The following is a 16,164-nucleotide window of genomic DNA, read 5'->3' on the forward strand; positions in this document are numbered from 1 at the left end:
CCATTAAGATGAACATGAATCGAAGGCAAAGCTCAATATTCAAGAGCACAAATCTAGACAACCAGGCAACTGTTCGGGCTGAAAATTGTATCCATTGATCACCACCAGCGAGTAACGCTAACTGTTGTCTGTTGTTCTCTCGATTTATGGTTTTTAAAATTAGAGGTTTGGTTTCGATGCATCTTCACCCTGAACTGAATAGCAAGTGTGAAAACTCACAGGTGTTCTGTTATTTTTGGATGTATTTGGCAAATTACGAAAAGATTAATGTTAAATTCGTAATAGATAATGCTTCAACACTAAGCTTTTGTCCAAAAGTATCTAATATGAAGGATTTTTACATCTTAAACAAAAAGTAAAATGTTGAACAACCTTCACCTGGTACATAATTACATAATGATCTAGTTGCTTTGAATTCAAATCGCAAAGTTTTATAATACAGACATTCACACCTAGATGATCCAATGCTGCTGTTTTGCATATCTCTCAGTTTGGTTCGAAGCCAAACATAAAATCACCAAAAGATTGCAAATTTCAACCCCATTTCATCGTGTAAATAACCCTCGTCTGACGTATACAGGGATTTCTCTTCAAAATGGTCTTCAATTAACCACCCGCGTGGCACGGGCCAACTCACTCCGTTTCTTATTGCTTAACATCGTAAAACTACTTTATTCATTTTAGTTTTTTCTTCTTTTTTCCTCTTGTATCTTGCTATCATCCTAAACTCTAGGCATTAACTTAAATTGGCATTTTAAATTACGAATCAGTACACACACAATAAATTAGTTTTGGGGAGGCTTCGGAAGTTCGCATTCTCCGCGCGTCACACCGTTCATCGGCCGCGAAGCCGCGTTTTGATCCGATCCGATCCGACTCCGAAGAAGCTCTTTGATTCGTTCCGCTTGATTTCTATACACACTGTTAGATAGATGTGTATCTTTTACACACACGAGGGGGCGCGGCGATCGACCACGCGCACCGCGCAGCGGTCAAATGTATGTGACACGAAAAAGAGAGATTCATTTCGATTTTTGCTTTCTTCGCATATCGCGCTAATTTGCGCGTATAATTTCACGCCGCCGTTTCCTGTTCGTTCCAGATTTTTTTCCATATTGAATGAGCATCCCAGCTCAGGCAGAGATACTTTTAGGAGAAGACCGCTATTCTGTCTGGAAGTGAGACACTAAAGCCACAGAGAAACGGATGTGACACTTAAGAAATTTCCATCGACCATTTTTTTAACGATCGTTATAAATTCAGTATGTTACAAACCTTACAACAAGAGAAGCTTGCAACGTTCTTAATGTTTGACGTTTAACATTAGCGCCTTCCGGTGATCTCATTGCGCAAAACAGTACTTCTTCCAACATTTTCACCAGAAGACGATGAAACTGGCTCCAAATGTTAAGTCTGTTTGTCTGTGCAAAAGTTTCACAGCCAGAATAGAAGTGGCGCGTCTTCCCAATGTGTAGTCTTTGCAGGAAGTCTAAGATCAGATTGTGCGCTTTGGATCAAACGATCACACGATCATGTCTATTTTTTATCGCTTCGAGGCGATCATACCGGCAGTTTTTGTTGAGTCTGCCGAGTCGATTTAATTACTGGGATATTTTACGTTTCCGACGGCGAGTAGGACTTAAAAAAAAGTGATCTCCTAATGTCGATCTTCTATCTATCTTTTGACATATTTTTACAATTTTTTATCTGTCGATTTACTTTATTTTTTGCTGCTTCCATCTCCGTGTCCATTATGACTATGCGAATTGTGAAGCTTTTGGGGTTGATCGTCGTTGAATGGGATCTTCGGGGGGAACCTAATTCTTCTTCTGGGTCGGTGAAGAAGAAGAAGATGGGGAGGATGGTGACGCAGATGACGTCGACGACGAAGGTGAAGAAGCCGGGGAGTCCGACTGTGGCTGGTTGTTGTTGCTGTTGTTGGATGATTGGCTTCCGGGAGCGGACTCATGCTTGTGGGTTATCACCTTACCGTCCTTGTCGAAGAAATGCGTCGTCTGGGAGAAATGGCCGTTGTTGTTGTTGAACGAGGTGAACGTCGTGTGAACGGTTTGGCCGCCCTCGTCGAAACGGTTGTCCAGGTTGCCACCGCCCCTGGAATAGAGAGAAATGTGGTTCGTGAATTATAGGATCAGAACTTGGCATTAGGCTAGAGTAATTTGCACAAATATGTAGGTGGTAAAGATTTCATTTGATAGAGATTATCTTTAACATTTGAAGGTAAGAATGATTTGAGGTTTCAAATATGCAATTTGGTGAAATGGAATCTATAATCAGGGTGGAAAAAAAGTGCTGCACATGGAAGGTATAGTTTAGCGAGCTTTTAATTCTTTTTTCGCGATCCTCTGCACTTCGCAAGAATTTTCATCGGTTTTTAATTTTTACTCCCATTTGACAGCCGTCCTCCATCTTCATGTCGAACACGCCAAATGCTTTCCGGCAAATTTTGACATAATGTCAGGATCGGATCGAAAAACCTTGTGGGCTTCTTTTCCCAGAAAGCTTTTTTGACACTATAGGGTGTCCCAGAAAGTATAGCCACGACTTCGGCAAACTACAATTTCCAGACAAGTGTTGATAAAATTCTTATTTTCACACATTTCATTTTTGTAGCGGATTTTGGGGCAAGTGTGCTTTAGGGGCAAGTGGGCCACTCCTGATTTTTATAGAAACTACAAGATGTATTTTCTCTTTGAGCTTAACAATATGTTCATTTATAGTTCATAATGCAATGATTAAAATATGCCGTAAATTGCTCTATTTTTCATGTAGGTATTTACATCGACTTTTGTAAAACAATCATATTTCAGTAATATTTTATAACATTTCGTTGTTTCCAGGTGTTTTAAAAACCGTAATAAAAGGGTAATTCATATATCATATTGGAGGGAGACAAAAATAACCATTTTAGTTAATCGAATTGACTAGTAGAGAGTTCCGCATGTGATGAATTTTGTTATAAAGCATCCCCTTATGACGGTGAACTTAAAAATATTTTTAAAATTAGGAATTAACCCAAGGAACAATTGGTAGCTTTTAAGATACTTACACGGGAAAAAAATCTGTGGTAAAAATAACTATTTTAGCTGACTACGCCCATTCTTAAAACTACCATGGAAATTCAGACCAATATACTATGTTTACGGTACAACCCACCGCATTACTGGTACATTTGACAGAAATAATTTACAACATTTTGATTTCAACTACAGACATGGTAAAATCAAGCGCATTTCTGGTCTGCTGAAAATTGCCGGTGCGAGCGCTTAAGCTAACCCCCTAGAATGGTAGTTTTTACCGCACAATTTTGTTGCGTGTACGTACTTAATACAAGCTGCATAGCAGCAACCATTGCTGAACAAAGTTTTAGTTGAATCATTAATTGAATAATATTAATTTCCGCATATAAAAAAGCTGTTATTCCACTTGCAGTTTGTGTTTTGAATAAGAGCTGAATAAACCTCCGAAAATGCAAATATAGTAGCTTTTGTTCTACAACACATAAAAAGTTTAACAATTGATCGATTGAAAGCTTCTATAGGTTGTAGCCACCATTTTAGTAGAATATTGAACATTTGATTAACAACAAATCGTACAAAAGTTTCAGTGTCTAATACTTACAATGTTGACCAGCATGATTAGTAAAACTTATAAACAATGTGAATAACAGTATATGAGTATGCTCTTATTCAAGCAAAACGTATTATGTCTTTTTATGTTATTTTCAAATGTTTCAAATGTTTTGCAAATCAAATCCAAGACGTGTATGCGATGGATGGATTAACGTAATGGACGTAATGGCGACGTAATGGATCAACGAGGGTAAAGTTCAAATCACATTGGATTAAAAATATCAAAATTTATTTTTTCCAAATGTAGTGATCATCATCTGCGACGTTATTGATATCGGAAAAAGTTACTAATCATGACATTTTTAATGATAATCGAAGTATAAATAATAATTTAACAATAGTTACATGAAAGTGGTTACCCAACTTACATTCCAGTGTTACAAATAAACATATACATAGTTAATTATTGTTGAATAATGGTGACAGCTGAAAAAATGCCCTACAAAGAGCTGAGAAGATGGTATTTAGATCCAAATTTAAGTCAATGTTCAACATTTTTCATTGGAATGAACAATAGTAGAATCAACACTTATTAAACTTCTCCAAAGAATCTCTGCCGACTTGTCAAGATTGTTTTACTAATGAGTTGAACAAGTCATTTTTCCTTCTATCAAATATTCCACCAAACAAATATAATTGTGTAAACAGATGTACAGGAGACGAACTAACGTTTTGGTTGCTTCGCACTTCAGCTGTTTCCATGTTTAACATGAACATGATTAAAAGCTGAATAGGTATTTTATAAAATCCTAATATAACATAGATATATCAGCCGAGCAGGTCATCCAAAGAAGTCCAAAATAACGATTACTAAACACATTGTTCAGCAACAAAGAAGCCTTACAAAATAGGTCACACCATAGCCAATTTTTTGAAAAATGGACAAAATATCTAAAAATTGCGTTGTATTTCTAATGTATTGCAATGTTCAACTTACTAATATTATTATTATTTTTCTTTATTTGAGTGGCTTTTCGCCCTTGGCGAATTCGTCACTAACTTACTAATATATAAAAACATGTTGGATACAATAATAACTGATGCTTTCTCAATACAATATTCAAATATGTTTAGAAAATATTTTGAATCAGTCTTCTGACATAGGATTATTGATTGAAATATATTTTATATATGTGTAATGTTTATAGATGGAAAAAGTGCGACAAATAATTAAAATATTAACCTAGTAGAAATATTATACATTTAACAAATGAATTTTAGTTAAGTTAGATGAACAATTCAATTAAAGTTTTAACAAGTTAAAACTTATTATGAAATTCGATTAATCATTTCAGACTGTTTTTACTTTGTGAATAAACTTTATTTTTGACCAGCATTGAAATAAATTTTCTCACTGTGCGCTATAAATAGCCCTCTGAGTTCAGCTCGCATCAGTACTGAACAGCAGCAGAAGTAATGCGCTTATTCAGTTGTTGATCAGCATAGCACGTGTTGATTAGTTATTGTTGAATAGAAGCTCAAGCATGATCAATAATCAGCTACAAAAGGTTTATATTGGGTACCGGAAGGCTGATATATGAATTCAAGGATGGCGCAGATGGCAAGGTATACCGCTGACGATGGGAAAGTCTCGAGTTTGAATCCAGTATTTAAGTAATTATTTAGAGTTATGTTATTAATTCATGGTAAAGGGATACACTGCATTTGATGTATACAGTGATAGCTATTTTTAGTCATTTATTTGTTTTCAATCAATTTTTTGGTAGTAGAATAAAAGCTGAGATGAATGCTTATAAAGCGATTTTGAAGTTGTAGAATAAAGTCAATATACAACGACACGCTTTATGACTCCTCCAAATTTGTGTGAACAACGCCTGAATAAAGGCTTCACTTGAAAATAATTAAAATGTTGTTAAACATGATGCTGAATTAAACTGCAATAATGTAGTTTGTTAAACTAGCGTTGTTAAATCATCAATCCTTATTAAGCTAAGTGAAACCTGAATAAACATCATTACAAAATATGATTACAGTCACTAAATGATAAGAAGCTTAATAATTTCGCCAGATTTGCTTGAACAATGTGTGCGTAGCAGCTGCAAAGTAATATAATAAAGCAACTATTCAGTATGTAGTTGTGAAAAATTGCTTAATAAATGATTATAAAATAGGCAAATGTTTCTTGGGAAGCTCTGCTTTGTTAGCAATATTAACAGGAAATAAAGAAAATTCCATTAGAAGTAGAATTACATGAATGTTCAATTACACACTTGCCCCATAGTGGTGAAATTTAGGTTATTTTGGATGATATTTGAGAAGCTCCAAAACTAATACTTTTTGTAATTATTTTTTGTAATGGCCCAGTAACCAGTCGTTTGAGTACGTCGCGACCAATTGGAAGCCCGAACTGTAGAAATCTCAGCCAGCACGTCGTTGGCGAGTGGCTAGGCATTGGATATAAATAGAAAGCGTTGTGTTTGGATGGGAATCTAATTCTTCCGAAAGAGGACCACGTGATTATTGTGCTGAAATCGAATTCAGGTTAACTTCTGCGTCCATGAGTCCTCTCGTGGCGTAGGGGTAATGCACCCTAGCTAGATAACAGGGAATCGCGAGTTCGATTCTCACCGAGAAGACGTGTAACTTTTTCGCAAACTTCACGTCAATTTGTCCATTTAATCCAATTGTAAAGTATATGTAATGTTAAGTTTTTTGGTAGTTGTTAAACGTCCACTCGGCTGATTAGCCGTAAACCACGAATCATAATTAATTAAAAACAAGCAATTTATTAGTACTGGATGACGTTCCTAACTAATTTCATTAGTATCCATTTCTTGGTGTTCATACAAACACGACTTAAACATAAATGTTAATATTTCGTCGTTGGTTCATATAAATAGCTAACAATCTTACATTAAGATAGTGGATGAGACGTAACACAACACTTTCTTATATCAAATGATTGATTTAATGCTCCCCCAAACCTAGCTGCATTTTTTTCCCATTGTAGAAACTAATTCACCGAATGCACTTTTCTTTGAGTACTTAAACATTTCGATTTAATTTTAAATCAATATGAAAACAGGTGAAGGCTTCCGGTGAATCAGTGGCAAAGATATCACTATACTGCAACTGAATCATTATTTTATTTGATAATACATATCCCACATAATATTTAAGCAAAGCTGAAACAAAGCGTTTTCATTCAGCAAAAGACCTCAGATGAAAACTTTTCACTGCTAACAAAAAAAAAAAAAGCTTGCTATGTGCACATAACGACAACCAACCCAAGTAACCGACTAGCACTTTAATTCACCCTCCGTGCTAATATAAGGCTATAATAGAGCTGACATACCCCATATTGGCCGCATAACAGCCCTATAATCCCAAAAAGGCGAATAGTGGTTATCACGCCCAATGGTGTGGGTGCCCTAGTGTAGATGTGGTTGTGAACCTTAGAGGAAAACAATATGCACTCTGTCTCGAGAAACACCCACAATCAGGGTGTAAATTTTTCAAATTGGGTAATATTTCCATATGCATTTTGATGAGTCTGGAAAGCGTGTGCAAGTTTCTTTGAGGAAAACAAAAACAAACTCTGTATGACGAGCGTATGCTAGTCTTCGTGCGTTTAAATGTCACTAAGCTCTATTAGCGGGCAAATGATTAATTGGGAAGTTGAGTTGTTCAGAGTTGCTAAAAAACATTACATGATTCTAGCTCAAGATGCATTGGTTGTTCCGCCCCTTGGGATCAACCAACACCAGTGAATCAAATTGTCATCAAAAGAGACGAAAAACAAACAATAAAGCAAGCACACTCACAACCGTTTATCTTAACTAACGGTATACACAGCAAGGTAGGCTATTCCCACGTGCAAACAACGATTTTCCATCAAAACATGTATCGTCATTCCTATCGTCAAGCATGAGGCCTTGAGGATAGTAAAGGAGAGCAGGCCTTGCTTTCTTTTGCACTCGTTCGAGTTGGCAATAGCAATGACGTCACTGCCAAATGTCATTTTTCTGAGTATAGTACCTTGCTTCTTTGTACCGTGATCTCAACGGATGTTGCGGATTAGGATACAATCAAAAGCAAAATTGTCATGACAATCACGGGGCACAACATTGTTGCAACCTTTTCAACTCGCGATTATTCAAATATTTTAAACACATAACCAAATTTATTTTATGGAAAATCGCTGCGCACGATGTGATCGACCATTGTCATATTGGGTTCAAGTAGTGATAAACTGATGTTGCGGAATAAAATTGTTGCAACAAGAATAGGAGATGACAATGTCTTTGTTAAATTAATTAACTCATTACGCGTGATAAAGATGGACAAATTATGGGTGAAATTATGAAAAAAATCCACGTTGTATACAAGAGTCCTGGGCAGTGCTGTTAAATGTCAAAATTTTGGAAAATTTAAAATGCTTATAGCTTCCTTGCATGCGCAATATTCCATCAGCAAATATTGGCAACCAATAGTAATTCGGAAAAGGTCACCGAGAAAAGCATTTTCCGATGACAATAGGGTCCTAAAATGTTGAATGAATTATTGTTTTTATTTAATAACACGAAAGAGCATGTTACTGTAACTACTTTAGCAATTTTTCCCGCTCAAATAACGGCTATATCATGTTTAAACTTTAATTTAAAAATTGGGTCCATAAATGAACCTTGACACTTAAGATCATGTTTGACGTTCGCTCAGTCGACAAAAACACCACAGGGGTTATAGTTTTTTCACTGGGGTTGTTCCTATCTGGCATTTCGAAAGGGACACGGAAAACAAAATACACCCAAAATTTGAGTTTAAGCCAAGGGGTGTGACAAAATCTAATAAAAAACATAAAAAAAAATTGTGGACTTAAACAAACGGATAATATTAAAAAATTGAGTAAACAAGTATTTATGGCCTAAACTTAATCGTTTGGCACTAAAATTGGGACAGGGCTTTAGGACCCAATTTCCACTAGGAGCGATGATATTAGCAATATTCAAATGTCAAAGTCACGTGAAATTCATGACATTTAACAGCCCTGGTCCTGGGTTCAAATTCCAGCCGAGAACGTGGATTTTTTTCATAATTTCACCCGTAATTTGTCCATCTTTACCACGCGTAATGAGTTAATTAATTTAATAACCATGCGGATTCGATTACCGAACAGCTCAATATAAGTGTCAATTTAATGTCTTTATTGCTACGTGTTGGGTGATAATAGTAAGTATTCGTAGTTCAGCGATGAGTGTTTTTGAGGTTTTGTTTAAATTTAAATTGAGAATTTGTGGAAATAGTGACATGTAGTGTTTGTAATTGTCGTGCAGTTTTCTCCGTCAACAAACCCCATGTTAGTCAAGTAGGATAAGAAAGTGCGAAAACTAGAAGTAAAGGCCGGAAAAGTCCGGAATAAATGTGTAGCTTGTGTTGAAACCAATGTGAGTGACAGTGCGATCTTTCCGTATTGGACAAAACATTTGCAACTTTTTCGATTTTCCATACAAAATGACCAACTTTGGTAAGCTAGATCTCAGTTATTTTCGGTCCGATTCGAATGAAATTTTCACAGAACATCAGATATAACCTGAATTTTAACATATATTTTTCAATAATTTTTCCAATTACGAGTTTATAAGTAATAACGGTTTAACTAAAGTGTAATTTTCGACGAAAAATTCAAAACTATTTATCTCAAAATCTGATAGCCCTACACAAAAACTGTCTTCAGCAAACTTGTTCATCTCGTTAAAATCTACAACTTTGCTGAAGACACCATGAGGCTATTTCTTCAATATTTTTAGTTATGTCATTTATCAAAAATCGTCAAAAAGTTCACTTTACTTAAACCGTTACTGCTTTTGAACTTGTGATTGGAAAAATCACTCAAAAATATATGTTAAAATTCAAGTTATGTCTGATGTTCTGCCAAAATTTCATTCTAATCGGTCTATAAACAATCGAGATATAGCTTACCAAAGTTGGTCATTTTGTATGGAAAATCGAAAAAGTTGCAAATGTTTTGTCCAATACTGTAGAAGCATTAATGATGCTGTAATAGGGTTTCTATGCAGCGGAAGTGTTGTTATAAGGTGTGTAAGCATTTGTGGTGCTATTATAATGCATGTACCGTAAAATGGGGTGAAGTTGATCACTTTCGAGCGATTCTGTTCTGTAACTCCTAGTAGAATGCATGTATTATTATCCAAATATTTTTAAAACATGTACTGGTTGGATATCTATCAAATTATACAAACGAAATTTCGACGAAATGTTCACTTAATAACAAAACCATTTATTTTAAATCAAAAAGTGAAGTTTTTGATTCCGGGGTGAAGTTGATCAATTATTGCGATGAGTTTCCTAAAATGAAGAGATATGCTATTCACTAAATGTGGGGCCACTGAATCTGGATCAATCCTCAAAAAGCTTACAACTTAATGATATATCGGTCAATTTTTAATATGAATGTTGGAAATTACAGAACACACCACATTAAACGCCTAAAGGTATGCAATTTTCTTTAAAATTAGCAACTCGCGCACAAAAAAGTACATTTTTTACTCAGAAAATGATTGTTTATCCACAATGCAAATTCAAAACTGGATTTACAGAATACATCTGTAATGTAAGAAACAGTTTATTTAAATGTAGTATTTATATAGCCTTGTCCATTGTCGATTGTTTGGAGAAGAACCCTTCAACAGTTCATCAAACATTCCATAAAAAATCTGTTTTCCCATGGTATTATTATCTTGCATGTCAAACCGAACTTAGGAACATCAAGGGCAGCCATCAGGTAATACGACGTCACAAAAATTGTGCTAATTGAAACCGAATCATAGATCTCTTTTCAGTTTATACATGTGAGTACGTGAATGATCAACTTCTCCCCACTGATCAACTACACCCCGAATTACGGTACACATCTATGATGCTGATTAAGGCCTTATTATTAGTGCTTATGGTTACTTGGGAGATTCATTCGCTACCAAAGCTGCAGCATGGCCGGGCTAAAGCTAAAAGAAGGGACGGCTAAAGCTAAAAATCAATGGAATGATGGCATATGGGATAACTGAAATTTAGAACGGCCATTGCCAATAACTGGCTTCTTTCAATATCAGGCGTCCGTGTGCTAAAGACGTGTTTTTAAGTGCAGTTGTTAAGTTAGAATGAGCAACATCTTGATCCCCTAGCAGGAGCTAAGTGAATGCTTGAGAAAAATCACGCTCAGGTAATTTTGAACCCTGCAAATACAAGAATTTTGGAATTTCCTATAACCGATCTGATCCAACGGACACACACGGACAACGGCAAAACGGCAAGCCCATCTTGAGCTACACTCTACTTGTCAAGTCAATGTTGAAAAGGATTTAGTCAACATGGGATTGATAAGTAAAGTGTAGATCAAGATGGGCATGCCGTTTTGCCGTTGTACCGCGTTCCCGTGCACATTGTCCTCAGTCCTCAGAAAGGGCAGGAGGGCCTAAACGTAAAGGAGGATTTCCCCTCTCGGCCGTCCAAGGTGGCCATGCCACGGCAGGCCGATTGCGCCTAAGAGGGAAGACACCTGCCTACCTAGTCCAGCAACGCCCGCTGGCCCGTTAAGGGCCCATTCACAAATGTCATAACGCTGAAGGGGGTGTGGGTGTCCTTAAGATGTTACAGCTCATACAAAATTTGAAACATATTCATACAAAATGTTTCACGAGGGGGTGGGTGGGTGTCATAAATGACCATTTTTGGCGTTATGAAATTTGTGAATAAACCCTAAAGGAGTTGCATCCCAGCCTGTAAATCCGCCCGCTTAGATTACACATAACAAATTAACACTTAATTGGAGCACAGAACAACACACACACGCCACAAAAAAAGGAATTTTAATAAAATGTGCAAGTGAAGTTCCCGTGTTAGTTTTTGTATTCGCGAAAAGCCCTTAATGGATCATTGAAGATAGTTTTTGCTAGTACTCACCGCATCAAAACAAAGGCGCCACTGTATATGGGATTTAACATTGTGGCAGCATTTCTGTTCTGTCAAACACACAAGGCTACGGTGGCGCTATCTATGCTTTCCATAGCGGCCGTTTTGGTTATTTTAATGATCCATTACCCAGTAGCTAGCCGACCATCGGATTGCCGGAGAGTATCTTGTGTCCTGAGTTGGCCTGGCACTGTAAAAGTTTCCCGCTTAGTTTCAGCCATTAGGCCGAATGTCGTTAAGTTGGAATAACATTTGATCCTTTACTACTATTTCAAATAGCTAACACATTCATCAGTGTTTTTCTTCTTTTAATCAAAGACTGTTCTTTCTTGTGATATTTTATAGAGGATATTGTGGGCTTCTAGGTAATGCAAATTATCCTGGACTATCCCTGTTAGTTACTCATTCGACCTTACGGCGCATTAGATCTATCGGCCATATTCGGCCTAATGACCCTTTCGGCCTAACGATCAGATGCAGCGTGTTATCATGTGGTACGGAAAGCCTTCACACCGTTACTAACGCCAATGTTTAGCAAACTCTGCTACCACCAGGAGGATGGCCATCAGCGCAAGGATATCCGTAAGCACAACTGGCAACACCCCAATGGTAGACTTTGCAACCAAATCGACCATGTTCTGGTGGACGGCCGACATTTTTCCGACGTACCGTCGATGGGGGTGACAATGGGTCTAGGGGGTGAGATTGGGTCAAAACGGAAAAATATGTTTTGTGAAATATTTCAGCTAATAACGCTGATATTACTAAAATTAATAATTCATATGTTAGGGAACATATTATTGTACATAATTCATAACAATATACATTTTTAGAAATAGTAGTTTTTGTTTACTACATCAATAAACTTGCATGTTGAAACGAGATAAAATTTACAACATTAAATTTCTCCTGTACAAAGTATCACGCATGTACTCTGGCCTCTATCGTTGTATTAGTAGAATGTTGAAAGTCTTTTCATTACACATCACAGGTATTTTCCGGAATCTGTTTGATTTTCCCACAAAAAAAAATCATTTTTTTCGGTACGATGTCTAAAACATTGAAAATGGGGGTGAGATTGGGTCAAGCAAGAACGAAAGTAAATGAAATTCCAAGTCCACTTTTTTGACATTTTACGGTGCCAAGTGTTCTCTTTTTCATTAAGATGTGTTTATTCTTTCTAAATACAGCATCTCTGAAACATCAAACAAGTCTACTTGAGTATTCTTGAGTGCATTGAATAACAATACAACGCATTTTAACAACTTCTCAAACCAGCAACTGTGTTTCGTGCGCAGCAACATCGTAAATTTTTATCAAAAGGGTGTTTTTTTCTAAATTTGATTATTTATCAGTGTTTTCATATTATAGAAACATCTCACGGAAGTACAAATGAGTTGGATCGCTGAAATACTGGGATTATGACGTCAACTTCAGCCTGAAATTTATTGATGATGGAATATCGCATCGAAATTTAACTATTTGTGTAGGTTTAAAATAATCACTGTTTCAGTACACCTTTGGGGAAACTGAATGGGCTTTATAGCAATGGGGATGAGACTTTGAAGACAATTAGAGGGAAAAACCAAGAAAATTTATGTTAACTTGACGATAAAAGTTGGGTTTACATATTTTTTCTCATAGCTCTTCAATTTTCAGTATAATCTTTCTTTTAAGTGGGTTTATCATACTTGTGAAACATCTTAGATATCTTTTTGTCTTGTTTGCATCACTTTTTGTCAATATTTTTCAGTTGTGAATGGTTTTGAAATTATATTCTCAAAAACAAGATATTTCAATTACAGTGACACAATGTCACCCCCTCTATGGGGTGAGATTGGGTCATTTTTCATTCACTTGTGGTGCCGCTGTGAATAAATATTTGTCTTTAATTTTTTGAACACTTGTCAATGTACCATCAAAGTACATACACACCAAATTTGAAGGAGATAAATTGCGATAGTTATTCGAAAAATAAATCGCACATATCCCTTTTTGACCCATTGTCACCCCCAACGACGGTATTCGATATTATAACTTTCAGGGCTCCTTATATAGACTCAGACCACTATTTAGTAGTGAGCAAAATCCGAACGCGTTTTTCGGGTTCTAGAAATCGACAATCGTTGCGTTTCAATTTCCAATGCCTGTCAGTAGATGGTGTAGTAGTGGGCTACCATCAGAAGCTTGACGAGCGAATCAGTGAAATCAACGAGAACATCAACTGTGTGAGTCAGGTCACGGAGCAGTGAGCACAGTAGCCCGAGAAATGAATTCAAATCGATGAAGATGGACAGGCTGTGGAACCTCCAACGCTAGATGAGGTAGAAAAAGCCATTAATGGGCTGCTGGGATGGAGGAAGACCGTCCAAATTTCTCAAATATGGAAGTGCGCAGCTGCACGAATTCCTTCACCGTATTATTTCAAAGATTTGGGAGGAAGAACAAATGCCTACTAGTTCTTTTTTTCTGTTGGGTATATTATCACTGCGACCAATGATTGATCTTTTTTGATACACAACCCATTTTAATGTACCTTGTCAAAGTGATAAATTGCTATAAAAGCAATTATCAACGCATGACTTAGGATACCTACTAGTTGGTTGAATGGTTTCATTTGCTCTTTGTACAAGCAAAGATATAGACTGAAGTGGGCCAATTACCGAGGGATAACACTCCGGTGTACAAAATCATGTCTGGAATTCTGTTCAACAGATCGAGACCGCATGAAAAGTCCCTTGTCGATGAATAACAAGCTGATTTTCGAGAGGCCGATCCACGTCGAATCAAATGTTTATGCTGTGTCAGATCCTAGATGAATTTCAGGAGTACAACTTGCTGACTGAGGGGCCTTCCTTACCTGAGTGGTTAGAGTCCGTGGTTACAAAGCAAAGCAATGCTGAAGGTGCCTGGGTTCGATTCTCGGTCGGTCCAGGATCTTTTCGTAATGGAAATTTCCTTGAATTCCCTGGGCCTAGAGTCATCGTACCTGCCACATTACATACGAATGCGAAAAATGGCAACTTTGACAATGAAAGCTCTCAGTTAATAACTGTGGAAGTGCTCAAAAGAACACTAAGCTGAGAAGCAGGCTCTGTCCCAGTGAGGACTTGATGCCAAGAAAAAGAAGAACTTGCAGACTCATCATCTGTTTGTAGATTTCAAAGCAGCATATGATTCAGTGAAAAGAAACGAATAGTGACAGATTATATTCGAACATGGCTTTCCAACGAAGCCAATTAGACGGTTCGTGCAACACTTGAAGGATCGAAATCAAGTGGATGGATTAAAACAGGGTGACGCTCTTTCTAACTTGCTGGTTGACATAACGCTCGAAGGTGCTATTAGGAGAGCCGGAGTGCAGAGAAGCGGTAACTATTATCAATCGTTCTCATATGCTCCTTGGTTTTGCGGACGATTTCGACATATTGCGTTGGACTGGTCGCGATGCCCGAATGCCGGAACAACGACAAAGATGAATATAATCTCTGTACAGAGCACCCGGATGAGGCTGCCGATTTCGTGGTAGGCCGCGCAAACGATGACTTTTTGCAGTTGAGGAGGACTGGAAACGACGAGAACAGCTGGACTGGAAATGGACGAGAACAGCTCTCCCGGGAAGTTCACGAGACTGATAAGAGCGACAATGGAAGGTGTGCAAAATTGTGTGAAGGTTTCAGGCGAATATTCCAGTTCGTTTGGATCCCACCGGGGACTACGACAAGGTGATGGACTTTCGTGCCTGTTGTTCAATATTGCGCTAGAAGGTGTTATGCGGAGAGCCGGGCTTAACAGCCGGGGTACGATTTTTACGACATCCAGTCAATTTGTTTGCTTCGCGGATGATATGGACATCGTCGGCAGAACATTTGAAAAGGTGGCAGACTTGTACACCCGCCTGAAACGCGAGGCAGCAAAAGTTGGACTGGTGGTGAAAGCGGCCAAGACAAAGTACATGCTAGCTGGTGGGGCCGAGCGCGACAGGGCTCGCCTAGGTAGCAGTGTTACGATAGACGGGGATACGTTCGAGGTGGTCGACGAGTTCGTCTACCTTGGATCCTTGCTGACGGCTGACAATAACGTTAACCGTGAAATACGGAGGCGCATCATCAGTGGAAGTCGGGCCTACTATGGCCTCCAGAAGAAGCTGCGGTCAAAAAAGATTCACGCCCGCACCAAATGTACCATGTACAAAACGCTCATAAGGCCGGTAGTCCTCTACGGGCATGAAACGTGGACGATGCTCGAGGAAGACCTGCAAGCACTTGGAGTCTTCGAACGTCGGGTGCTTAGGACGATCTTCGGCGGTGTGCAGGAGAACGGTGTGTGGCGGCGAAGGATGAACCACGAGCTAGCCCAACTCTAAGGCGAACCCAGTATCCAGAAGGTGGCCAAAGCTGGAAGGATACGATGGGCAGGGCATGTTGCAAGAATGCCGGACAGCAACGCTGCAAAGATGGTATTCGCTTCGGATCCGGTTGGTACAAGAAGGCGTGGAGCGCTGCGAGCTAGGTGGGCGGATCAAGTGCGTATCGATTTGGCGAGCGTGGGGCAGAACCGAGGATGG

The 16,164-nt window shown here is 38.1% G+C and overlaps 1 protein-coding gene across 1 annotated transcript in view; it reads right to left on the minus strand.

Moving 5' to 3' along the window:
- Positions 1-645: 645 nt before the first annotated feature.
- Positions 646-16,164, minus strand: part of LOC5577776 (GATA zinc finger domain-containing protein 8) — a 68,310-nt gene continuing 52,791 nt past the window's right edge. Inside the window, exon 5 of the mRNA XM_001663501.2 lies at positions 646-2,112. Coding sequence (XP_001663551.2) covers positions 1,818-2,112 — 295 coding nt within the window. The 3' untranslated portion in view covers positions 646-1,817. The remainder of the gene's footprint in view (positions 2,113-16,164) is intronic.

The sequence above is a fragment of the Aedes aegypti genome, chromosome 3 (genome assembly GCF_002204515.2).
Source record: "Aedes aegypti strain LVP_AGWG chromosome 3, AaegL5.0 Primary Assembly, whole genome shotgun sequence".
Classification (NCBI taxonomy): domain Eukaryota; kingdom Metazoa; phylum Arthropoda; class Insecta; order Diptera; family Culicidae; genus Aedes; species Aedes aegypti.